At 39.8% G+C, this 21786-nt stretch overlaps 1 protein-coding gene across 3 annotated transcripts in view; it reads left to right on the top strand.

The window, feature by feature from the left end:
* Positions 1–21107, top strand: part of CEPT1 (choline/ethanolamine phosphotransferase 1) — a 40470-nt gene extending 19363 nt beyond the window's left edge. For 2 of the 3 annotated variants that reach the window (XM_066246355.1, XM_066246352.1), the window contains exons 4-9: positions 352–493; positions 6593–6677; positions 18108–18239; positions 18990–19148; positions 19648–19773; positions 20347–21107. In XM_066246355.1, coding sequence (XP_066102452.1) covers positions 352–493; positions 6593–6677; positions 18108–18239; positions 18990–19148; positions 19648–19773; positions 20347–20466 — 764 coding nt within the window. In that variant the 3' untranslated portion in view covers positions 20467–21107. Of the gene's footprint in view, positions 1–351; positions 494–6592; positions 6678–11771; positions 11857–18107; positions 18240–18989; positions 19149–19647; positions 19774–20346 lie in introns of all 3 variants that reach the window. The other variant, XM_066246353.1, reaches the window with a different exon arrangement.
* The last annotated feature ends 679 nt before the right edge of the window (positions 21108–21786 follow it).

Below are 21786 nucleotides of genomic sequence, written 5' to 3'. Positions count from 1 at the left end.
GCCTTTGGCTTCTCTTTCTTTTTGACTCTCTGCCCTGTCATTTTTTTACTGCTCATCAGGACACCATCATTAAATTGGAAGAATACTCGAAAAAAAAAAGCTAACGTATTTGTATTTGAGTTGCTCTCAAAAAGTTAGGTTTTACTAACATGAGATAGTTAAAGAAGAGATCGAAATTACCGGGTAAAATATAATGTAAAAGCTTATATTCTTCCTTCCTGTCACTTTCAATAACTGAGGGAAGATTGGATATTGACAGCATGTTTTCTCTTTGCCGCTTCTAAAATCATTTCAGCCCAATGCTTTACTATTCAGATTGTTTAGTTTCCACGGTGATCTTTTCCTTCGCAGTTTTTGTGGTCCTGGGGACTTGCATTGCCGTGCAGCTGGGGACGAACCCTGACTGGATGTTTTTTTGTTGTTTTGCTGGGACATTCATGTTCTATTGTGCGCACTGGCAAACATACGTTTCTGGAACACTGCGATTTGGAATGTAAGTAAAACTTAATGGTGATTTCGTTTTCTCTTTCAATATGGAGAGTGTTGCTTATAGCTACATGAGTATTAGGAATTGGTCAGACCACAAAATTAGTAAATAAAAGAAGTTGAAAACCATTTTTATTGGAGCTGTTACCTAATGGTCTCCATTATGTGTCCTTGTAGCAGAGTTTTTAAAGGGAAATGTTAGACCCGCCCAGTCACTCATAATCCCCTCCTCACTCATAATCTTCTCTTTCCATCAGACAAACTCATTTTGCTTTTTTCTAGTTATTCACCTGAATTCTGTGTTTTATTTTCACATATGAAAATTCATATTCAGGAAAGAAAAGATAGTTCATGAGAGAAAAGAGCAACTCTCATCTAAAATATTAGTAGGTTAATTCGGCTTTATTCTTCTTATGTTGTTTTATTTATGAGTCTATAAAAATCTAAGCTCTTGATAATTCGGTTGACGTGAGCACACATAGATTATTACTGCCAACAAAAAATACATAAGAATTTAAAAAACAAAATACAAACTCTTTTCAAACTTCAAAATGAAAAGTTCCAACCTGGTGATCCATAAATATTAATGAGTAAACCAGTCTCAGAATGAGGTTAAGGATGGAATTCACCAACTGGTGTGTAAGTATCACAGACACCCAAGTTGGTCTTTTATTTATAGGATTAAAAGAGAAAGAACTTGAAAAAAAAAAAGACTCAGTGAACATCATGAAATGTCCAAATAAGAAATCTGATGGCGAATGGTACAAGAGCATCTTAGCCTAGTCTCTAGTTAAGATGAATCGAATTTCATGGAATTTTAAATTTTAGATCCCTAATAAGTTTAGTTTTTGAGGCCTTGAAAAATCGAGAGACATAGAAATTCAAGTGTTCCCTGCAAGTTTGGTTGAGGTGATTTTTGCTAACCTTACTTAAATATCACTTAAGATGTTCTTAACTTATGACAGTAACATTTATTACTAATATTTTGGATGTTAACTAAGGGGCATGTCTCAGAATGATTTTAAAATAAAGGGGTTTTGAGAACATGTTTAAGGCCCATCTTAAGATACGATCCTTATTATAAGTGACAGTAGTGGACATGAGTGTCCAATTGAAAGCTGTATGCATTCATGAGCAGCTTAAAAATGATCTATGCTCAGAAAATATTGAAAATCTCTGGTACTTTTTAAAAAGAAGTATTGAAAGTATATTACATATCAATGATTTTTGTCAATATTGTTTTCTTAGCTTTTACTTTATCTTGGTGTTTTGATAGTCTTTCTCTACATTAGGGAAACACACAAAATATAATAGAGGTCTAAGGTCATTTGGTTTGCCCTAATTAAGTTTTAATTTTTAGTGATGTTACTGTTTTCAAAGATAGAATAATTTTTTTTTTTTAGTATTTTTCTCTTTTTTTTTTTGCAGAATTTATACTATCTGGATTTCACATTGTGTATGTTTTGTTTCATTGGTGTTTTCTCAGAGTCCTTATTTTTCAGGCCCTTATTTTGAAAACTTATTTATCATCTAGCCCTAATTTATTCTCTTTCCCTTTCAAGGAAAGCAGCAGCAACCATAAGCTGTGGGGGCAGAAGGGAGGCAAGGGAAAACCGTGGAGGCAGGGGAAGGCAGGGTGAATCAGCTGGCGTGTGCAGGAACGATCCTGTCACAGCTTTGTGCTTGCCAGGCTTAGAATTTCCCTGGCGGTGTGTCCCTTTGACGAGATACCACTTGGAGAACTGCAAGCATATCCATATTGTTAGGTCAGCAGGTGCCTGTCGGGGGTGGCAGCAGAGAAGGCTGGAAAAGACCTAGAAACTTGTGCTCGGCCAAGAAATGTGGGCTTGGATCCTGGCCCTGCGGGAAACCTTTGCAGGACCTGAAGCTGGATCATGACAGTAGTAGTACCTTTGGGAAGCTCAGTCTGACAACAAGTTTAGAGAGTGGATTGGGGTGGGCTGTGACAGAAGTAAGGAGACCCCTTAGGCAGCATCAGCATAATTATTGTGAGGAATGACGTCTGAACTAGCACAAGACAGTGCTGGGGGGTGGGGGGGGGCTGGAGAGAGACTAAGTGGTAAGACCTGTGGGGCACAATCTGTTTGGATTTGAGCGGGAATGAATGAGGGGCGGAGTCAGGAAGGACCCAGTTCACCTTCTGCTTGGATGGGAGGTGGAGAAAGGCACTACAGGGAAAGGAGCCCATCTAAAGGGAGAGCTCTATCTGGAACCTGTGTGTGAGGGATTTCAGACGTGCAGGTAGGATGAGAATAGCAGGAAACGGAGCACGCCTAGAAAGAAGCCCATGAAACTACTGAACAGCCAGAGTAGGAGGAGGCATAGGAGGCATACCGGAATGAGAAGCCAGAAGAGGGATGAATTTCGAAAGAGAACAATGCTGAATGCTGCCAAGACTCAGATGGGGACAGAAAATTGCACATTGGATTTGGCAGTGTGAGGCCATCCAGAGCGGCTTCTCCAGCAGAGGGGAGAAGCCAGAGTGTAGGGCATGGGAAGGGAAGGGAGTAAATAAATAAGCACACGGTTGGCACAGGTGACTTAGAAAATGGGTGGCAGTGACGGGAAGCAGCAAGCCATCAGTCAGAGGAGAGAACATGGACTCAAAGGATTTGTGTTTTTAATGGGAGAGATTTCAGCATACACAGGAAATTGACTAGAGAGGAGTTTAGCGTCAAGACAGAAGGGACTAGACTAGATGGGAGGACCTTCTCTCAGTGAGACTGTGGTGCTGCCTTGTAATGGTGTGAAAAAATACAGAGAAACATTGAGGCCAGTTTGAATTTAACATCACAATTTAAATTAAATAGTATTATAAGGGATTGCCTTTTTTTTTAATCAAGTGAGAGGTAGGAAGGTGGAGAGACAGACTCCCTCGTCTGACTGGGAACCACCCAGCAGCCCAGTCTAGAGCTTATTTATTCCTTTCACTTCCTATCCCCTACTGCTCCGTTGCTCAGTAACCGAGCTATTTCAGTGCCTGAGGCAAGGCTATGGGAGCCATTCTCAGTGCCCAGGGCCAGTGTGCTCATTCAAGCCATGGCTGCGGGAGGGGATGAGAGATGGCAGGGTGGGTATGTATGGAGAAGCAGATGAGCACTTCTCCTGTGTGCCCTGACCGAGAATCCATGCTGGGAGTTCCATGCACCAGGCCAGCGCTCTACCACTGAGCCAACTGGCCAGGGCCAAGGATTGCTTTTAATTTGGGAAAGTTGTATACAGTTTTCTGAAATCCTGCATTCACATTAAAGCAATGATGAATTTATTTATTTTAATTAAAAGTAAGCTGCAACATTCATAGAAAGATGCTGCAAGTGTTTTACCCAAATGCCAGTGTATATGGAGTAATACAATATTTTTTAAAGAAGTCCTAAAAACGCCATTTTGGATTTCACATGGTTTTCTAGAGCAGAGAGAATAGGCACATAATACAATGAGGTAAAAGCTTGTGTTCATGGAGGAGAACGGCCAAACTTTATTTTGTTAATTAGGAGAGAACAAGGTCAATTCTCAAATGTAATTTGAGTAAAGAAAGTTTTAAAAATCACTTTTTCTTACTCAGAGGGAAGTGGGAACAGCCTTCAGCACCTTATTTTAATTGTTTTATTTTGGTGTTTACACACAGGAGTGAAAAAATTTACAGGGATTCCTTTTGATAGATAATAAACTCAGGTTGTTATACACTTAATAACTTTATAAAATAATGTGTTTGCCAAATGAGGAATTTTTATTTGTTTTTCGTAGTCTCCTAATGTCACTATTAGTTGCTATTAAATGTGCTCTCAGTATCTTGAACAAAAACAAGCACAGTAGCTTAATTCTTCCTTAACGAAGTAATTCCATTCAGAGTCAGGCATTGTGAGAAAGCCAATGTGATCTGGACACATTCTCCCTGAAATTAGAAGCTGTCTTCCAGCGCTTTGCTCTGGTCACAGGTAAAAGCTGCTGGGCACAAAGCATCTTCGTACTGGGCACAGCTGGACAGGCCCTGTCCTGACAGCGCCTCTGGTTTGAGCCGGTGGGGTCTCCTGGGGAGGAGTACTGGTCAGTGGGACCCTTCCACCCAGCTGGACCCCTGAGAGTTTTTATTAGCCTGGATATGAAAGACCAGGCATCGGGAACTGGGCTTAAAGGCTAGGACTTCATAGGTGGATTGAGTCTGTGGTAGATGATAAGAATTAGGAGTTGAAGCTCATTTGTAAACACTTGTAAAATATTCTTTAAAATGTTTTATGGATTATATTAAATGCAAGAGTTCACATTTTCTCTCTTAAGGTCTAAACCCTCCATATTTAGATATTTTTAAATGTATAACTTGTAGATGTCTATATAGAATCATTTTAATAAATGCTGTAAGCAATCTTTAATAAACTAAGTTTATGCAAAACACGGGCCTTAAAAAATCTTTCACACTATGAAAGGTAGAAATTCTCTTACATTATCACTGCAGGGGAAAAAATACTCTTATCTTTTCAGGAGGGAAAAAGAACAAAGAAAGAAAGAAATTATGGTAAATTGAATTCAGACCAGTATATCTTGCCTCAAGTGTTCTCTCCAATTTGCCCCTTCTGTGTATCAGTGAGGGCAAGGGCCATAGCTTTCATGGGCCTCATTTTCTACTGCATAGATTAGATGATGTCTAAATTTCCTTCTGTGAGTCCATTAGACTTACAGATTTACATCTAGTATACTAGATGTATCTATAATTATGGCAGGCTGAGTATTTTCATTTTGTTACATTTTTCAATTCATGCTTACAGAAATTTCACATTTATATTTTTCTATGGAAGTAAATAACTTCTGACTTTTTTTCTATAATTAAATGAAAAAAGTAGGCTATATACTTCACTGGTAGTCTGACAAATCCAATTCACCTTCTCATCCAAATAACCTCTAAAGAATAAATATTAAAAGACCTCGTAGTCATTAAAAGCCATTGTCTGTTAATGTCTGATCCATTTCCTGTTAACTTTGAATTTGGAAACTTCCTTTTGAATGCCTTTGAAGGACCTGCGGACCTGGGAATGTTTGAGAGCTACCACATGGATTATTAAATACCCAAGGTTTTCCTCTTAGTTTCTGTTTTCCTGTGTCTTTTATCACAGCAAGGATTCATTCATTTGGACTCTGCCCACTTTATCAAAGTATTCTAGATAATACCCCAAAACAACCGTTGGTGTTAACGTAGAACCTGGAGTGCAGTTTGGACTCTGAGGTCATCAGGGAAAACTGTAACCCTCTCGCTATCTCATTAGTATTCCTCAGTGCTTAATTTTGATTGTGTCCACTTTATTTGAAACCTGTTCTAAACCGCTAGTTGTTTTCTTTTTTCTGTTACCATCTGTGACCCAAAACATTTTAATGTTTGAATTGGTTGTTTTACTGATTTTTACCAGTAATAAACTTTTCCAGTGTAGTGGAGAGTTACAACGCTGGTGTGGAATTAAGGGAAGAGGAAAAGGAAAAGGATGATTTTGAACTAGAGATATCAGGAAACAGGACAATGAAGTGGCCACTTTGATTTTTGCTCTAACCATTTCCCAAACAAGTCACGCTTTCCCGTTCGTTTGCCCTTTCTACACACATGTGCTAATTTTACTGAGATAGAGAGGGGGGGTGTAATGAGTTGTGGGGCAGTGAGGGGTGGGAGATGTCAGTAGTTTTTCAAACATGTAGATGTCTGTACATTGGGGCTTCCGGGAAGCATTTATGCACAGGACAGTCTGGACAGGTACCGCTGTCACACAGTGTGATTATTTGGCAAGTAGTAGTCACCATTCCTAGGCAATCGAGCGTTGACTGTGTTTTTAGTTCTAGTGTTCCCAGAGGCAGATTTTATAAGTCATATATTCTTTGTATTATGGAATTAGTTTTTAAGCTTTTACACTATTTTTGATTTGGGGAGAAACACACATGTATGCATTGGATAGTAACAGTATTGTATAAATTGTATCATTGAATCTTTAGATGTCTTTATAAAGAGAATGCTACCTTTTAAATCTATTTTTGTTACCTGTTTTAGTAGGGCTCTTTAGCAAAAGCTCTGAGTAAAGTTATTTTGAAATGTTTGTTTCCTTATGCATAGATTCGATGTTACAGAGTCCCAGATCATAATTATAATATGCCAGCTTCTCACAGGAACCCTGGGACCCTGGTTCTGGAACTTCACGGTAACTGCTAGAATATTCATGCTGTCCAATGAACAATGGCGTGAACTCAGTAAAGACAGCACCTTTGTCATGCACAGAGTAAATAAAAAACAAAAAATCAAACGTCTTTCTGGTGGTATTTCACAGACAAACAGGTCATTAGAAAACAAATAATTTTAATATGTAATAGGGCAATAAAAATCCACCCTATTAAAATTAAAAATTTTTTTTGATGATCTGATGCTAAAAACAATTTTCTTTCCCATTTACCTACTGTACCAAATACCATTTTTGCTTTTTGTAATATTTTTAAAACAAATACCTTTCCACCATTAAATAGAATTTTTTGATATTTATGTTTTGAAAACAGTATAAAACAAGCAGAGTTTTCCTTAGATAGGTTACGGTGAGAAGACTTTCTGTAGTAACGTAGAAAAGATTGATTCTATTTATAGTATTCTCTTAACTTCTTTAGCATATCTTTATATCCTTTAAGCAATGTAATACTAATTCTTCTGCCTCAGTTTTTAGCTATCTTGGGGTTTTTTTTAATTGATGCTAGACACTGTTCTCACTTTTATTATGTTTACAGTTTTCCTCTTTTATTTGTGCTTTTAAAACTTAAGTATTCTGAGCTTTCCTGTAACTATAGTCATCCTTTGACTACCTTCTCTTTCAGGTGTTTTGTTTTTGTTTTTGTTAAATACATATTTCTGTAATGCTAAGAGTAATGTATCTTTTTCTTTATATATTAGAAGTGTGATTTTGACCGTTTTACTTTTAAATTTTCAAAATTTATTAGGAAATGATTTCCCAATAGAATAGCCCAGAATCTGTCACACTTTAGTATGAAAAAGTTTATTTACAAGAAAAATAGGGCTTAGATTCTATTTACTTTGCAGTTCAGAGAGTGTTGAGTAACTGTTCATATGAGCACCTACCCGATCATTCTAGCAATACAAGGCTGCCCTCAGTTTCCCACATCGAGTCCTCAGGCCCCAAAATGCTTCAGTAACATGACAGAAATAATGAGTCTGTGGTAGCAGACTTCTTTCTGAAAGTCACCTTGCAGCGTTGTCAGTCAGTTACTCAATGGCAATACTGATAGCTTTGGGGACAAATTAATAGTGAGAGACATTCTACATCTTTCCCCCCCCCTCCCCCCAAATAAATTTGGCATGCAGAGAATGCTGAGTATTATAGGCATGTTTTAGGAACAAAAAACTAAAGTAATTTTCAATTGGCTGTACAGTGAATTTGCACAATTACCTGTGGAATTCCCTTCTAGGGTAGACTAACGTGCACAGTGCAAAAGTTCACGCTGTAGCGCCCCTTGTTACAGGTGCCCTGTCTTTGGAACTTTTTCCAAAGACCGGGGCTTTACACTCACTGCAGTTGTCTAGATTTATAATTTTTGATAGCTCATCTATTACTATTAATTACGTTCACCAAGGGTCATTTTCACTGATATTCTTAATGAAACTGGTAGTGAAGATATTAACTATATTATTTACTTTCACCTTTTTTATCTGTGATGACAAAGTACCCTATATTTATAGAGACCTTCCTGTTTAAATGTTTATAGAAACTAGCGCATTTTAATTTTATCATTGTGAAAAATGTTTTTTTCTCCAGATCAGAAGTACTGTCTTCACTTTTACCAGTTCTTGCTAACTTGCAGAGATTTTCTTTTGCTCTTAATATTTGTCGCTTTAACTGATTTGGTCATTGAGATAAAATTGTCAGATATGCTTTTTTTTAAATTTTTTATTCAGTGTTCAAGGGGAAAATAAGCTTCACAAAGAGTAGTTATTTCTAATTTGTTTCCAAATTAATTTAACTTATTAGCATCTAAATTTCCTGTATCAGCTGTTGCCTATTGAGTTCTACCATAAAATTGTATTAGACTATGAGATTCGTCATCATGAAATGGATAAACAACTTAGTGATACCAAGTTTAAAACGTGACAGATGTTTGTCCCAGTTGATAGTAGACTAAAAATGAGAAGAGTTTGGTCAGCACTGTGTAGGAACAACACATTGTCTCTTACAATGGGCCTCTAGAAAAGTCATTTAGCCTATCTGTGACTAAATATCTCATTTATAGAATGGTGGTAAATAGGTCCCACCTTCTAAGATAGGTTTGAAGATTAAGAGTTAAAAATGTAATATGCTAACTACAGCATATAATAAGTAGTAATTATCATTAACTTTAAGATTTGTGTTAGTAACTCCCAATAGTTTCCAGATTTCTTCTGGAATTGATTGAGCTTGTTTGACTGGAAGAATAGTTCCAAGAACCCTTTAATTAACACCAAGATCATTAGTGAGGTGAGAGGGCTCTCTTCCAATTCTTCTGTTTCCAAAGGTGATAAGAAGAGGCTGCGGCTTAACTGTGAGACATAAAGTTTAGTTCCTCTTAGAGGACTTGTTCTGTTCTAGCCCATAGCTATTTTTCTGTTCCTACTCAAAGTAACTAGATGGGTTGGGTTTTGTTTTTGTTTTAAGTCTTCAAAGATAATCTAAAGGTTAACATGGCCATTCATGTGGTAGATAATACTGTTTAATTTAATTCAGCATATCTCAAAAGCAGATGCTTAGACTTTCTCCGCATATGACTCTTGAGTTTAAAATACTCGTAGTTATCCCTCAGTACAGGTGATGTTATTAACATTATCCTAAGCTTGCCATCCCCAGTCTGCCCCTCATTAAGGCTGGGAAGACAACATTGGAAGGCAGTATATTGGACTTCTAGCCAGTCTTTATTCCAGTCTACCAGTATTTGTCCCGCCCTTGGTATTTCTGATAAAGTATATAATGATGCCATATTCTGGTTATGCATAAGTTCCCTAGAATTTCAGACTCATTTATAAATAATTGCAAATCTGTAGTCAATAGCAATCTAATCTTTGAATAGGATTCCAGACACCTTCAATGACTTTTTAAACAAAATGCTTCTTTTTAAATAATAGCTCATAAGTCAAATTGTACATACAAAGGGTTTCTTTGACATTGTGAATATATCCCTAGTACATGTTGTGTTAACCACGCTAGTAGCCAACCCGTATTACAACACGATTATAGTTACTATGGATAGTTGAACAAAAAAATTTAGGTTTACAGATTAAGTGCAAGTATATTTTTGAAATGCATTTGACAGAAAATTCTGGAAAAAGATGATTATCATGCTTATCAACTCTCACAGAATGTCAGTTAAGTCCCTTCACATCCTTTGGTTCACACTGAATTCAGACCAAATGCATGTGATAGGTATCCCAATTTGGAGCTTTGTAAAGATCTTTCATGGTTTCTATTCTTTTTCACATTTATCCAAAGTACAGATAATGCATGAGGTTCCCTCCATTTTTATTTTGTAATTCTATACTTCTGGCCCTTCCCCTCCCAAAAGGCTACTTCATATATCCAGCACAATGCTGTAAGATGCCTGCCCTCCTCCACCCAAGACAGAGTCGATCATCTTTGACACCTGCTTAGTCTCCTGAGTCTGCTCCTGAGTGTAATTTCCCTTATTGGCAACATCACTCACCAGGTCAGCTCTACAGATTCTTTTTAGCCTAATTCAGTCCATTTTATTTCCCCAAATGTGTATATCAAGATAACAGCGTCACTATATGTTTGCAGCTTAATAAGCTTGTTTAAAAAACATTCTGGAGCAAATAAAGATCAACTTTTTTTTTTTTTAATGGTGAGAAACTGGTTTCAACCTAGTTACTTGTTATGGGCGTGAGAGTTTACAAATCTTAAGCTCATATAATAGAATGTTTTCAATGTCAGTTTTAGAAATGAGGGCTCTGCTCTGCTCTGCTCTGCGAGTTGAAGCCCCTTGCTGTTGTTGTTATCTATTTTTCTTAGACTGTTTTTTAAAAGTACTTTCTTAACAGATAAATTATTCACTTTGTTTAAAAACTAACATTATAAAAAGATGCACAGTGAATAGTCTCCTCCCGACCACACCTTCCAGCAGTCTAGTTCCCACACTGACCTCTCCGCCAGGGCGCTGCTGTCCTCAGTGTAGGATGTGTCTTTCCAGAAATTTGTTATGTAATTAATGGCAAAAATAAAAATAGAATATTATTTTTCCTTTTTATGCCAAAAGTATCACACACATTCTAGAACATGCGTTTTACCTAATATATGTTTGACATGTTTCGCTATCACTATGTAGGGAGCTATTCCATTGCATCAAAGTACCAGAATTTCTGTAAGCACTCCCTCCTTTATAGTTTTGTTATTATAAATAGTGCTGTAACGAATAGCCTTGTGCAAACATTTTGTGCAAGCGTATCTACAGGATAAATTCTCAAAAGTAAGAACCATTAGGATCCAACCCTCTGAGGACTGTGACCTCGGGATCGGATCGAGTGCCAGCAGGGAGGGGACACCAGGGGTGCTTTGTTCCTCAATCTTTATGCCCGTCTTCTTTTTTTCAGACTTTCAGACTTCTCATTTCTACTGCCCTGTTTTTGTATCAGGTTTGTCTCTTTTTGACTGTACGATCATTTCCAGCTCCCTTCAAGCTAACCCTTGGCTGCTTTCAGTGTCTTCTCTCCAGAAATCTTAGGGTAGTTGACCTAGTAGAGAACTGGGTGAAACTTTTTTCACACCCGTACCATGGAAGGCATTAAATGAATGGATCTAAAGGGCAGTAAGTTTTGCAAGGTTTCAGTGATTTATGTTACTTTAGTGAAAACTCACCATTTCTTCCATTTGACCCTACAAAGCACTTATTTCAAGATCTTATGTAGCAGTACAGTGCAATCCTCTGCTTGACATTCAAAATTTAATATACATCCCCCCCTTTTTGTTTTGGTTGGAAAGGTTAAGCTATGATTTCAGCTCAACTTCAGTGAGAAATTTACTTTGGAAAGGAGGGGTTTTTATTGCTCTGTGAAATTCATCAAATTAAGTGAAAAAGCTCTGGATTTTATTTGATTTTGCTCATAACAAATTTTTGACACCTCCTTTCCCCCTTCCCTCAATATTTGAGATTTTTTTCCTGTTGTGCATGATAGAGGAATGCTGCTAAGCTTGCAACTAATTAACCTGAAATTGTTTTGAGTAATTCTGCTTTTTTGGCTTTTTGTACCTAATCAGAATTGATGTGACTGAAGTGCAAATCTTCATAATAATCATGCATTTGCTGGCAGTGATTGGAGGACCTCCTTTTTGGCAATCCATGGTAATTTTGTTCACATTGTGTATCCCATGTACTGCATGTTGTCTTTTGCTTGTATTTACAATGTAGGATAATCCAGTTAAAGGGTCATTTGTAAAATTATTTTTTTCTTTCTGAAAATGCAAAGTCACAGCAACAATCGGACACGAACTTCTCTTTAGGGCCTGGTGCATTTAGCGCTTGAGGTATGTGGCCCATTGGGGGCTTCCCAGGGCTGTTTGAAGGCTGTCTTGAATTCTTGTCATTTCATTTTACAGCAGCAGGTAGTGTATCAAGTTAACCAATGACAAGATTAAGTCAGACCTTTTATTCTCTTTCTGAACTCTGAGTTGTTGTTTTTCTTGTCCCATGCTTAAAGCCGAATAACAAATTTGGGGTAGTATATTAACTCTGGCCCCAAAACAGAATAAATGCTTATCGAAACCAGAGTTAGAAGATTTTTTTAAACAGGCCAGGACCTTGATTTGCAACCTGACCTGAAATAGAGTGACCCCTACAATCACAAATTGTTTTCCTGAAAGCTCAGAAAGCAGGACTATCATATGTATGATACGGAGGCCAAGAACACAGGCCCCGGAACAGACTGCCTGAGTCTGCCCCAGACCCTACTGTCTGCATGTGAACCTCACCTGTCACTCGGCTCTGCTGCCAAGCGTCCTCCGCTGCAGTGAGGACAGTGATAGTACCTGTCTCATCAGTTTATTTGGTGGATTAAATGATTAAATATGTGTAAAGCGCTTAGAACAGCGCCTGTCACATAATAAGCCGTCAACCGTTTTGTTATTATAGTTGGAATGGATCTTTCCAGATTGAGTCAGAGTAGTTTGTACTCCCCGGTCCAGTGAACTGCGGACAACTGCCACCACCCATTCAGAGTGCAGTGGTTGTGCTTGGTGCTGTCTGACCAGGACTTACTCCTCCTAAGTGAACACAATGCTTAAAAATCACATTAGTTTCAAGGTATCAGGGCAGTTTGTAAGGAAGAGTTTTTCCTTACTTAAGTCACTTTATGAAAGTAAATTAGAGGAAGTGTAATTAGCACGCCTTTTCCTAAGTACTTATTACCAGAAATTTTTGATGCCCCCCTTTTGCGGAGGCGGGATAAGGTTGTGACCGGGGAGATGAAGGAATAAAAATAATCCATAGTCAATCAGGAAAATTTTGAAACTATTTAGTCATGTACCTAATACCATTCAGATTCACATCTTTCTCACACATGAGTCTCAAAAGCCAATGTGGTCCCCAGTGAAATCTGCGATCTATAGATTTCATTCGAGAATTTTACTACTTTTGCTCTCCACTAGGTTAATAGTTATATATATAATGTGTATAACTGCATTTTTTAAAAAAATTTAGCCATAGAGGAAGGAAAGATTTTTCTTTTCCTAAAACTAGGTCATAAAGCCTAAAACCTACCCCCACTTAAATGTGTTGTATATATTATTGACTATATTAGTTTCATAGACTTTGTGTTTTATACCAAAATCTACCCCCCCAAAATAAATTAATTTTGAACATCTTAAACATATATAAATGACCATAGTTTCAGCATATCAGTAACAAAAAGAGAGATTCTGGGTTAATCACCTAGAGACAAGTCAGCATCAGGTATATATACCTAATTATCTTTATCAGTATGTAAATACAGAAAGCACTGTTGTAAATGAAGTGCAGTGTACACATGGGCTATCCACAGATCCTTATTATTTAGGGTTAGCCTGCAAGTAAATTTACCTCAGTATAGCTGTTGCCTTTTTAAAATTAGGATTTATATATACAGTCTGTACCTGTACATAACAGATGCAGTTTTCTTCCTTCAAAGGAACAAATCCTTTGTCCTATCTTTACTGATAATTAATATAATTGTCCTTTTTTTTATGAAATGTTTTGAAAAGTAACCTGAGGATCTCTCAGATCTAGACTAAGTGGAGGTCGCAGACTCAGCGGTCCAGTTCCAGGATTCGCGAGGTTGGGTGGCAGCAGGGAAACACGTCCAGGCCCTGTCTTATTATTGGCAGCACTGGTCCTGCCGCTACCAGCATTAAATGAAAAGGGGATGCCTTGACATCACTGGTGCTACTTGGAGGCCAAGTTCCTTGAGCAGTTTCCAGTCCACATCCCATAATTGACCTCAGACCACTGGTTTTCAGTTGTTTTTTTTACTTGGCCCTCTGCGTTTACTGCTGAATGCGCTGGCTCAGAATGGTTACTACAAGTAGTGTTCCCACTTTGTGTATCAAAATGGAGAGAAGATTTGTTAGGACCTAGATGTGAGATTTCCATTTCTTTTGAGGTTGATGTCATAAAATAGAAACTGCTTTCCAAACCCTCATTTGCTAAATATTTAGAAAGGAAATTTATGGTAAGAAAGCAGACACAAACAGCGCGCATGTCCCGGCTGATCCCAGAAGATCAGCTGTCTACGGAGGTAAGTGACCGAGTGTGCTGCATGTGAGTTACCATTGCCTGCTGCTCTCTTTCCTCAGAGATGCGTTTTCACCAGCGTGATAGTTCATGTTTGTTGGTTTGGTTGGGTATTTTTTTGCCTTGTTTTTGTTTTCTTTTTAAGGAAAGAAAATATTGTCATGCACAAAAGTCAGTGCATGGTTTACATGTCGCAGGAAACAAAACAACACATTTTTGTGGTGTGCGTATTGCTCCCCCCAAAAGAATACGCCCTTTGGGGTGTCTTGGAACTTTTATCATATCACTCTTTAAAACGGGGGGAGGTGGTGAGGAGAACATCATTATTTTGAAGGGGACCCACAAATAATCCCTCATGGTTACGTTCACTGACATTTGATTTCTTTAAATGTAATAGTTGATTAAATATGTATTAAACCATGAGACACCTTATTTCATTAGGTAGAACTGAAGACTTACTAGGTAGTAATTCACATCTTACTCTTTAAAAAATAATTATTGACTTGAGAGAGACATCAATTTGCATCCCATTTATTTATGCATTCACTGGTTGACTCTCGTATGTGCCCTGACCGGGGATGGAACCCACAATCCTGGTGTATCGGGACGACGCTCTAGCCAACTCGACCAGTGGTCGGCAAACTCATTAGTCGGCAGAGCCAATATCAACAGTACAACGATTGAAATTTCTTTTGAGAGCCAAATTTTTTAAACTTAAACTATATAGGTAGGTACACTGTTATTAACTTAATTAGAGTATCCTAAGATGGCCTTTGCTAAGCACTCAAGGGGCCTCGTAAGCCGTGATTTGCCGACCACTGAACTAAACTATCTGTCCAGGGCTATATCTCCTTTTTAAACTAAAAGACTTAAGAAGTGGGATTTTTCTTGAATAGTTGGTGGACACTGTAATTACTGTTAACATTGTGTTTTCATGGAATTCACTTATATTAACAGTATTAGTCATATCCCACATTTTTTGGAAGAAAGTATCTAATCTCAAAATGATACTATTTTTGCTGAAATTTTCAAATCCTATAAGAACATTTTATTATATGTCCTCACTAGAAAACTAGTCTAACAGTTTAACAACTGATATTCTACACTTACTCATTGGGTCCATTGTAATCTGGTAAGGGGGTTGGGGGGTGTTAAGATCTTTTTTCCATTTCTAACCTTTTAAAAAATAAATTCCATTAGATTGATAATATTTTGGATGCATAATATCACAGCATGAATCCAGAGGGCGCTCCCTAGCTGTAGAGCCGATACCATTGCCCAGGAGAGTTCTTACCCTTCCCAGTCTCAGAGGCCGCCAAGCTCTGGGTGGGCCTGAGAGAAGGTGTTTTCATACAGCTTTCTGGCGGTTTCTATAGAGCAGATGCCCTTCGGCCACCTTGGATGAGTTCTGGGAGGAAGAAAGAAAGATTGGGAAAGACAGAACGCGCCCACCCTCCTTAATCTTGGGTGTGAGGTGAAAGTGGCAACATTTTTAGAGCTTTTTGTAAGTGGTTCAGTTGGTGCCGATTTTTGAGGGATCACCTGGAGAGTCTTGGGACTCCTGACCCATCTTTCCTTCCACGCTGCCTTAGATTTTCTGGTTGCTAATTTCCATTTCCCTTCTTAATGTGGGGCAAGGTACCTTTATGCTCTCTGGGAACTGTAGTTCTGCATTGAGAGTAAGAGGAAAGGAGATCTTCATTGAACAACTGTATGTTGAGCCCCTACAATATGCAGGGCTCCAGAGAGAAGGTAATAATCAATTTAAACCAGTCCTACATTCAGGAGCCTATGTGCTGGTGCACGCAGCTGTCAGATACAACAGAAGTGAAGAGGGTCCTAACACTGGATGACACTTCTGGGTCTGCACTTACCTGCTTGCTTACTTGCTTTGTGGTCCAAACCGCTTACTAATTTGCCTGGCTTTTCTAATGCTTCTGTTCTCTCTTCTTTTCAAAAGGCACCATTTCCATGACCCTAAAGCATTTTGCAAGGTTAAGTGCAGCTGTGACGCTGTTCAGGTCGGTCGGGCACAGAGTACTGCTGTGCGGGAGTTGGCGCTCCCTCGGTCCTCTGGCCCCGACCCAGGCAGGCTACTGTGTTTGCTTCTCTTGGAATTCGGGGGAGTGTAGTATTTCCCTCCTGCCAGACAGGTTCTTTGTCACGGAGGGAAAGGAAACCAGCCAGCACACTGAATTTCAGCCAGGTGCATCAGATTCAGATGGTAATATTTCTGGTTTTCTGAACAGCAGAAAAATCTCTTGGAGTTCAGAGCAACCATGGGGTTGATTTTCTCTTATTGGGAACAAGTGTTGGGTTGGGTCTGTAGGGTTTGGAGATGGATTAGGAAAGGAAGACAGCCATTTAGATTGGTCCAGGAAGTTCCAGGCTTGATTTTTATGTTGGCCTATTTCATTTTAGGAACTTAAACACTGCCACAGTAAAACTTGAAATTTGAACAGTTGATTTCAACTTTTTTTTTTTTTAGAGCTGCAGTGTTGCAAGAGGTCATAGGGATGTGTAAACAAACTGAATTCTTGGGAATTTTGAAGAAATAGTGGATCTAAACATTAAGATTTATATTTCTACCAATTTTACTGCTGTTTGCTACAGATAAACAAATAGGAAATTTCATATTTCCTATTTGATTTTAAAAGTGTAGGCAGATGGCAGCCCTAAAAAGCGTCAAGAGCCCTCGTTAGAATGTTTTCATTGCCAGAAGCCGCTGCCGCTGCGGGCCCTTGGGGTCTTGTTCCTGTTATGAGGCACTGTCCTTCTGTGGTTGCTTTCTTTTCAGTCCACACTGGGCAAAATCTGAGACTTCAGAAAAGCTAAAGGAGAGGGTAGGAAGGGAGAGATTCTTAAATGAATTTAAAAACTAATACGTGTATTTCATTTAAAATGATAGATTCGTGCTTGCAAGATGAAATACGTGATCTCAGTCCACTCAGCCCTGCCCCCTTAGTGTAGGTTTATCAGTCACTTTCAGTATACTATAAAAAGGTATTATTTACGGCTTCTGAAAAGTCGGTTTACATGTCACAGTTCTGGGTACACAGTCGCAGAGCTGTTCCTCCGTGATAGGCTCCCCGACCTGCCCTGCGAGCCCACGGGTGCCTTCCCAGCTGTGATAGGCTCCCCGTCCTGCCCTGCGAGCCCACGGGTGCCTCCCCAGCCGTGATAGGCTCCCCGTCCTGCCCTGCGAGCCCACGGGTGCCTTCCCAGCTGTGATAGGCTCCCCGTCCTGCCCTGCGAGTCCATGGGTGCCTTCCCAGCTGCCGCTCTGCTCGATGCCTGGTCCTAACAGTGGCCTTGGGAACTCTTCGCAATAGAACTCTTGTCTTCCATTCTCTAGTTTACAGTGTGGTTGTTTTTTTCAAGCTAGCTGCAAATACTTTTAGTCTTTTATGATCCACGCACTCTATCATAACAATTAGTGACAAATCACAGACATAGAGGCAGAGTTAAAAAATGCACAGAGAAAAAGGCGAAGTCCACTTCTTCGATGGAAGCACCAGAAGACAGCCGGTTCACTGGGGCCAGACTCTGCGGTGTGTTAGGGTCCCTACTCGGCTTACGGCCCAGATTAGGAAAGTTGGATCAGTTCTGTTTGTTGTTTTAAAGATTGATGTCAGAAGTGAGACTGATTTCTATATAGCTTCATCTCTCGACTTTTTACATTGATTATAATGGAAAGGAGAGAGAAATTTCCATTAGAGGATTTATTAGAGGGCATGGAGAACATATCAGAATATGAACTGAATATTTGTTCTGTTTTCTTACTTCAATTTGTATACATTTTAATTGTTCTTTCTCTCTACCTATTAAAGATTCCAGTGCTGAATATTCAAGTGAAAATCTTTCCTGCACTTTGTACTGTAGCAGGGACCATATTTTCCTGTACGAATTACTTTCGTGTAATCTTCACAGGTGGTGTTGGGAAAAATGGATCAACGATAGCAGTGAGTATATGTGAAGATTCCCATTGACTGTTTTTGGTCATTTTGTTTTTCATTTGAATTGTATGAAATCACTCGTTAACTAGGAGTTTCTACTCAGTCTTAAAAAATAAGTGATATCCAAAACTTCATTGTTATTGATGTGTGCATACATTTATATGCTTATATATACTTTTTTAAAGGGAGAGGTGAGGAGATAGACTCCCACATGTTCCCCTACTGGGATCCACCATCTAGGACCAGTGCTCTGCTCATCTGGGACTGCTGGCAACTGAGCTATTTTTAGCACCTGAGATGGAGGCTCCACAGAGCCATCCTCAAGGCCCAGGGCCAACATGCTCAAATATATGAAGCCAACTTGCTCAAATATATCAAGCCATGGTTGCGGGAGGGGAGGGGAGGGGGGGGAAAGCAGATGGTTACCTCTGCTGTGTACCCTAACATCCATAATCGATCCTAGGATATCCACACACCAGGTTGACGCTCTACCACTGAGCCAAGGCCAGGGCCTATACACATAGTATATTTTTATGATGTGCACACACACAATTTTATGCACATAATTCTTTAAAAGTATGACCTGCTTTATAAAATAAGATTGGCCTCTTAAAAGTAAACTCAGCAGCCCAGGCTGCCGCTTTCATGAGCTGTTCTGAGGTTCCATTCTAGAAAGTGCTGGCTGTCAGGGCTGGATTCTTCAAAGTTTGAGTTGATCAATATCGAATACCATTAATTCCTCTCCTCTCTGCACAGGGAACAAGTGTCCTTTCTCCTTTTCTCCATATTGGATCTGTGATTACATTAGCTGTAATGATCTACAAGAAATCAGCAGTACAGCTTTTTGAAAAGCATCCCTGTCTTTATATACTGACATTCGGTTTTGTATCTGCGAAAATCACGAACAAACTTGTGGTAAGCATGAAAGTTTTTGTTTTAAATTTTCATCCTAGTCCAGTTATATGGCCACAGTTTTTATTCCCTAGTGTCCTGAGTTCTAGAGTTTGCTGCCCTCCAATCAGAATCTCTCGGCATCAGCAAGCACGGGAGCTGTCCATCATCTGCGAGGCCCCAGCGAGATTACCAGAAGCTCCGGAACCGCAGTGGCCCCTCCCCTCTCTCCCCAGATTCATTTGCTTGTTCTGTTTGTCCGCATTCTTCAGCCTCAGTCTGTACCTCCAATCAGGCTCCGTGTGAGAAGCATCTATTGGGAGCTTGATTGACATGGTAGAACCCTTTGGTGCGTAGCTCTTCACACACACTTCATGCTGTCAGTTTCTCAGTTTTGGGAATTCAACAGATATTGCTAGAGAATTCGTGAAACTATATTCGAGCCCAGTACTGATTTTACTGTGGAGCTCACGGTCGCTCTGATATGGAAATGCCTACGTCATGGATTCTTTTTTATCCCTAGGTTGCACACATGACCAAAAGTGAAATGCATTTGCATGACACAGCATTCATCGGCCCGGCACTCTTGTTTCTGGACCAGTATTTTAACAGCTTTATTGATGAATATATTGTGCTTTGGATTGCCCTGGTAGGTATTGCATTTTATTATACGGAGGCAACTGATTTTCTTGTTTGAGGGGGCCAGTCCTGAGAGAGAGGTCTTACGATCATGATGATTTGGAATGTCAAAACCACATTTTATAGGACTTAGTGAGCGTTCCTTGTGGCTTTGTCCTTGAGCCATGCTTTGCGTTATTATTAACTCTGCCCGCATTAGGGCTTGTAGATTCCGTATTTCTAACTGACGAGCAGGAGCTGGCGAGCACAGCCTGTGGGCCAACAGCCTGGTTCTGTAAGTCAAGTTTTCCTGGAACCCAGCCGTGACACTCGTGTATGTGTGGTGCGTGGCTGCTTTCGTGCTGCAGTCGCACAGTTGAGCATCTGTGACACAGACGGTATGGTCCGCAAAGCCTGAGGTAACTGCTGTGTCTCTGAGAGGTCATTGGTCCTGGTGTAAAGGAAGAGTCGGGCAGAGACTGAGGCACTAACTTGTATGGCGTTGAGTGTGAACCTGAGGAGAAGAGTCAGAAGCCACTCCACTCTCAGGGAGCGCAGGGACAGCCCGAGCGTCCTGAGACGCTCATGGCCTCTGTCTCCCCAGGTCTTCTCGTTCTTTGATCTGATTCGCTACTGCGTCAGCGTCTGCAACCAGATCGCGTCTCACCTGCACATACACGTCTTCCGGATCAAGGTCTCCGCGGCGCACTCTAACCACCACTAGTGATGTGATTGGTGTCACATTGCAAACGCACTTCCGGCGGCAAAGAATCTGAACACATTCATGAGAGTGGGGAGGACAAGAACAAATGTAATTTATAATAATCAATGTTGTATAACTTTCATTCTTGGTTATTGGTAACACTCCCTAACAATCCTTGTGAGAATGGGAACTTCAGGTCCCGTCCTATAAAATGTATATGTCGGTACCCAGAGTTTGGCCCAAGAAAGCATGAGGAAAACATACCACGTGTTCATAACTATAAAGTCATCACGGGGGGCCAGTCCTCGGTGGTGGAGATGTCTTATGTAGAATATTTGCAGGCCAAAAGACGGTTGCTTTATAATTTTAACAAATCATCATCTTTTAGTGACATCTTTGTTCAGTGTCTTCTTCTCAAGCGTTCTTTACTAAGGAGCTCAGCTCGGGGCACAAATATATCCCACTAGCTTGTGAGGGGAGCTGGTGGCAAAGACCTTGAATTTGGATGGAAAGGTTTTATCTTGACATTGTTGAGGAAGTCAATTTTTTTATTGCTCAAGAAACGGTAGCTCTCGTGGGCTGGGAACCCTGTCAGCATGCAGAATAATGTACCTTTGTCGATTCGTTTTATTTTTTTAAATAAATATATGATCTGAAAGCCAGGCTTTTTCTCAGTTTTATTCGGTGGAAAGATCAACAAAGTTTTAATGTCATTTTTTAAAATTTGAAGCAAAATTTCTGTTTTTAAAAAATAAGAAAATTCAGTCTGCCGCATTGCCATTATGTCCTGTGACCTTTCTAGTTTGTACAAACTCCTCAGTTAAAACGTAGGAGAGCTATGTTCAATTTCCTTCTTGATAGGTTTTTGTTGGTGTAGTTACCTGTCCCACGCCCAAAGACACTGCGTTCCTTGTATAGATTTCAGGGGCCTCTGAGGGCCACACTCACATACACACACTAAGAAGAGGGAGGTTTTGAAAGACAAAGATTCTTCTAAGAGTCCCCCGTCCCTTCCACTGTTTAAGCAGAAAGTCGGAGAGATGTGGAAGGAAAGTGGACTAGGTGATCACTAAAACAACTGTGGACTCAGGATTCTCTTTTCTCAAGAGGAAAAAAATGTCAGTGTGGGGATCCCTCCACCTTTGGCTAAAGACTTGAACCAGCCTCCTAAAATAACAAGTAGGAAGTCGAATGTCTAAACTGAAGGCTCCACCCCGGGAGTGCGGGGCGGACTGAGCTGTTGATGGAAGCAGTGTGGCGGTCTCTGGCCTCTGTCCACGGAGACTCCTCCCCTCAGGTCACCCTGGGTGCAGACGCTTCCCTCTGCGGGCCGCCCTGTCC

This window comes from Saccopteryx bilineata, chromosome 11, assembly GCF_036850765.1.
Source record: "Saccopteryx bilineata isolate mSacBil1 chromosome 11, mSacBil1_pri_phased_curated, whole genome shotgun sequence".
Taxonomy (NCBI): domain Eukaryota; kingdom Metazoa; phylum Chordata; class Mammalia; order Chiroptera; family Emballonuridae; genus Saccopteryx; species Saccopteryx bilineata.
The sequence above is the reverse complement of the archived record's forward strand: the minus strand, read 5'-3'. Positions and strand labels throughout refer to the sequence as shown.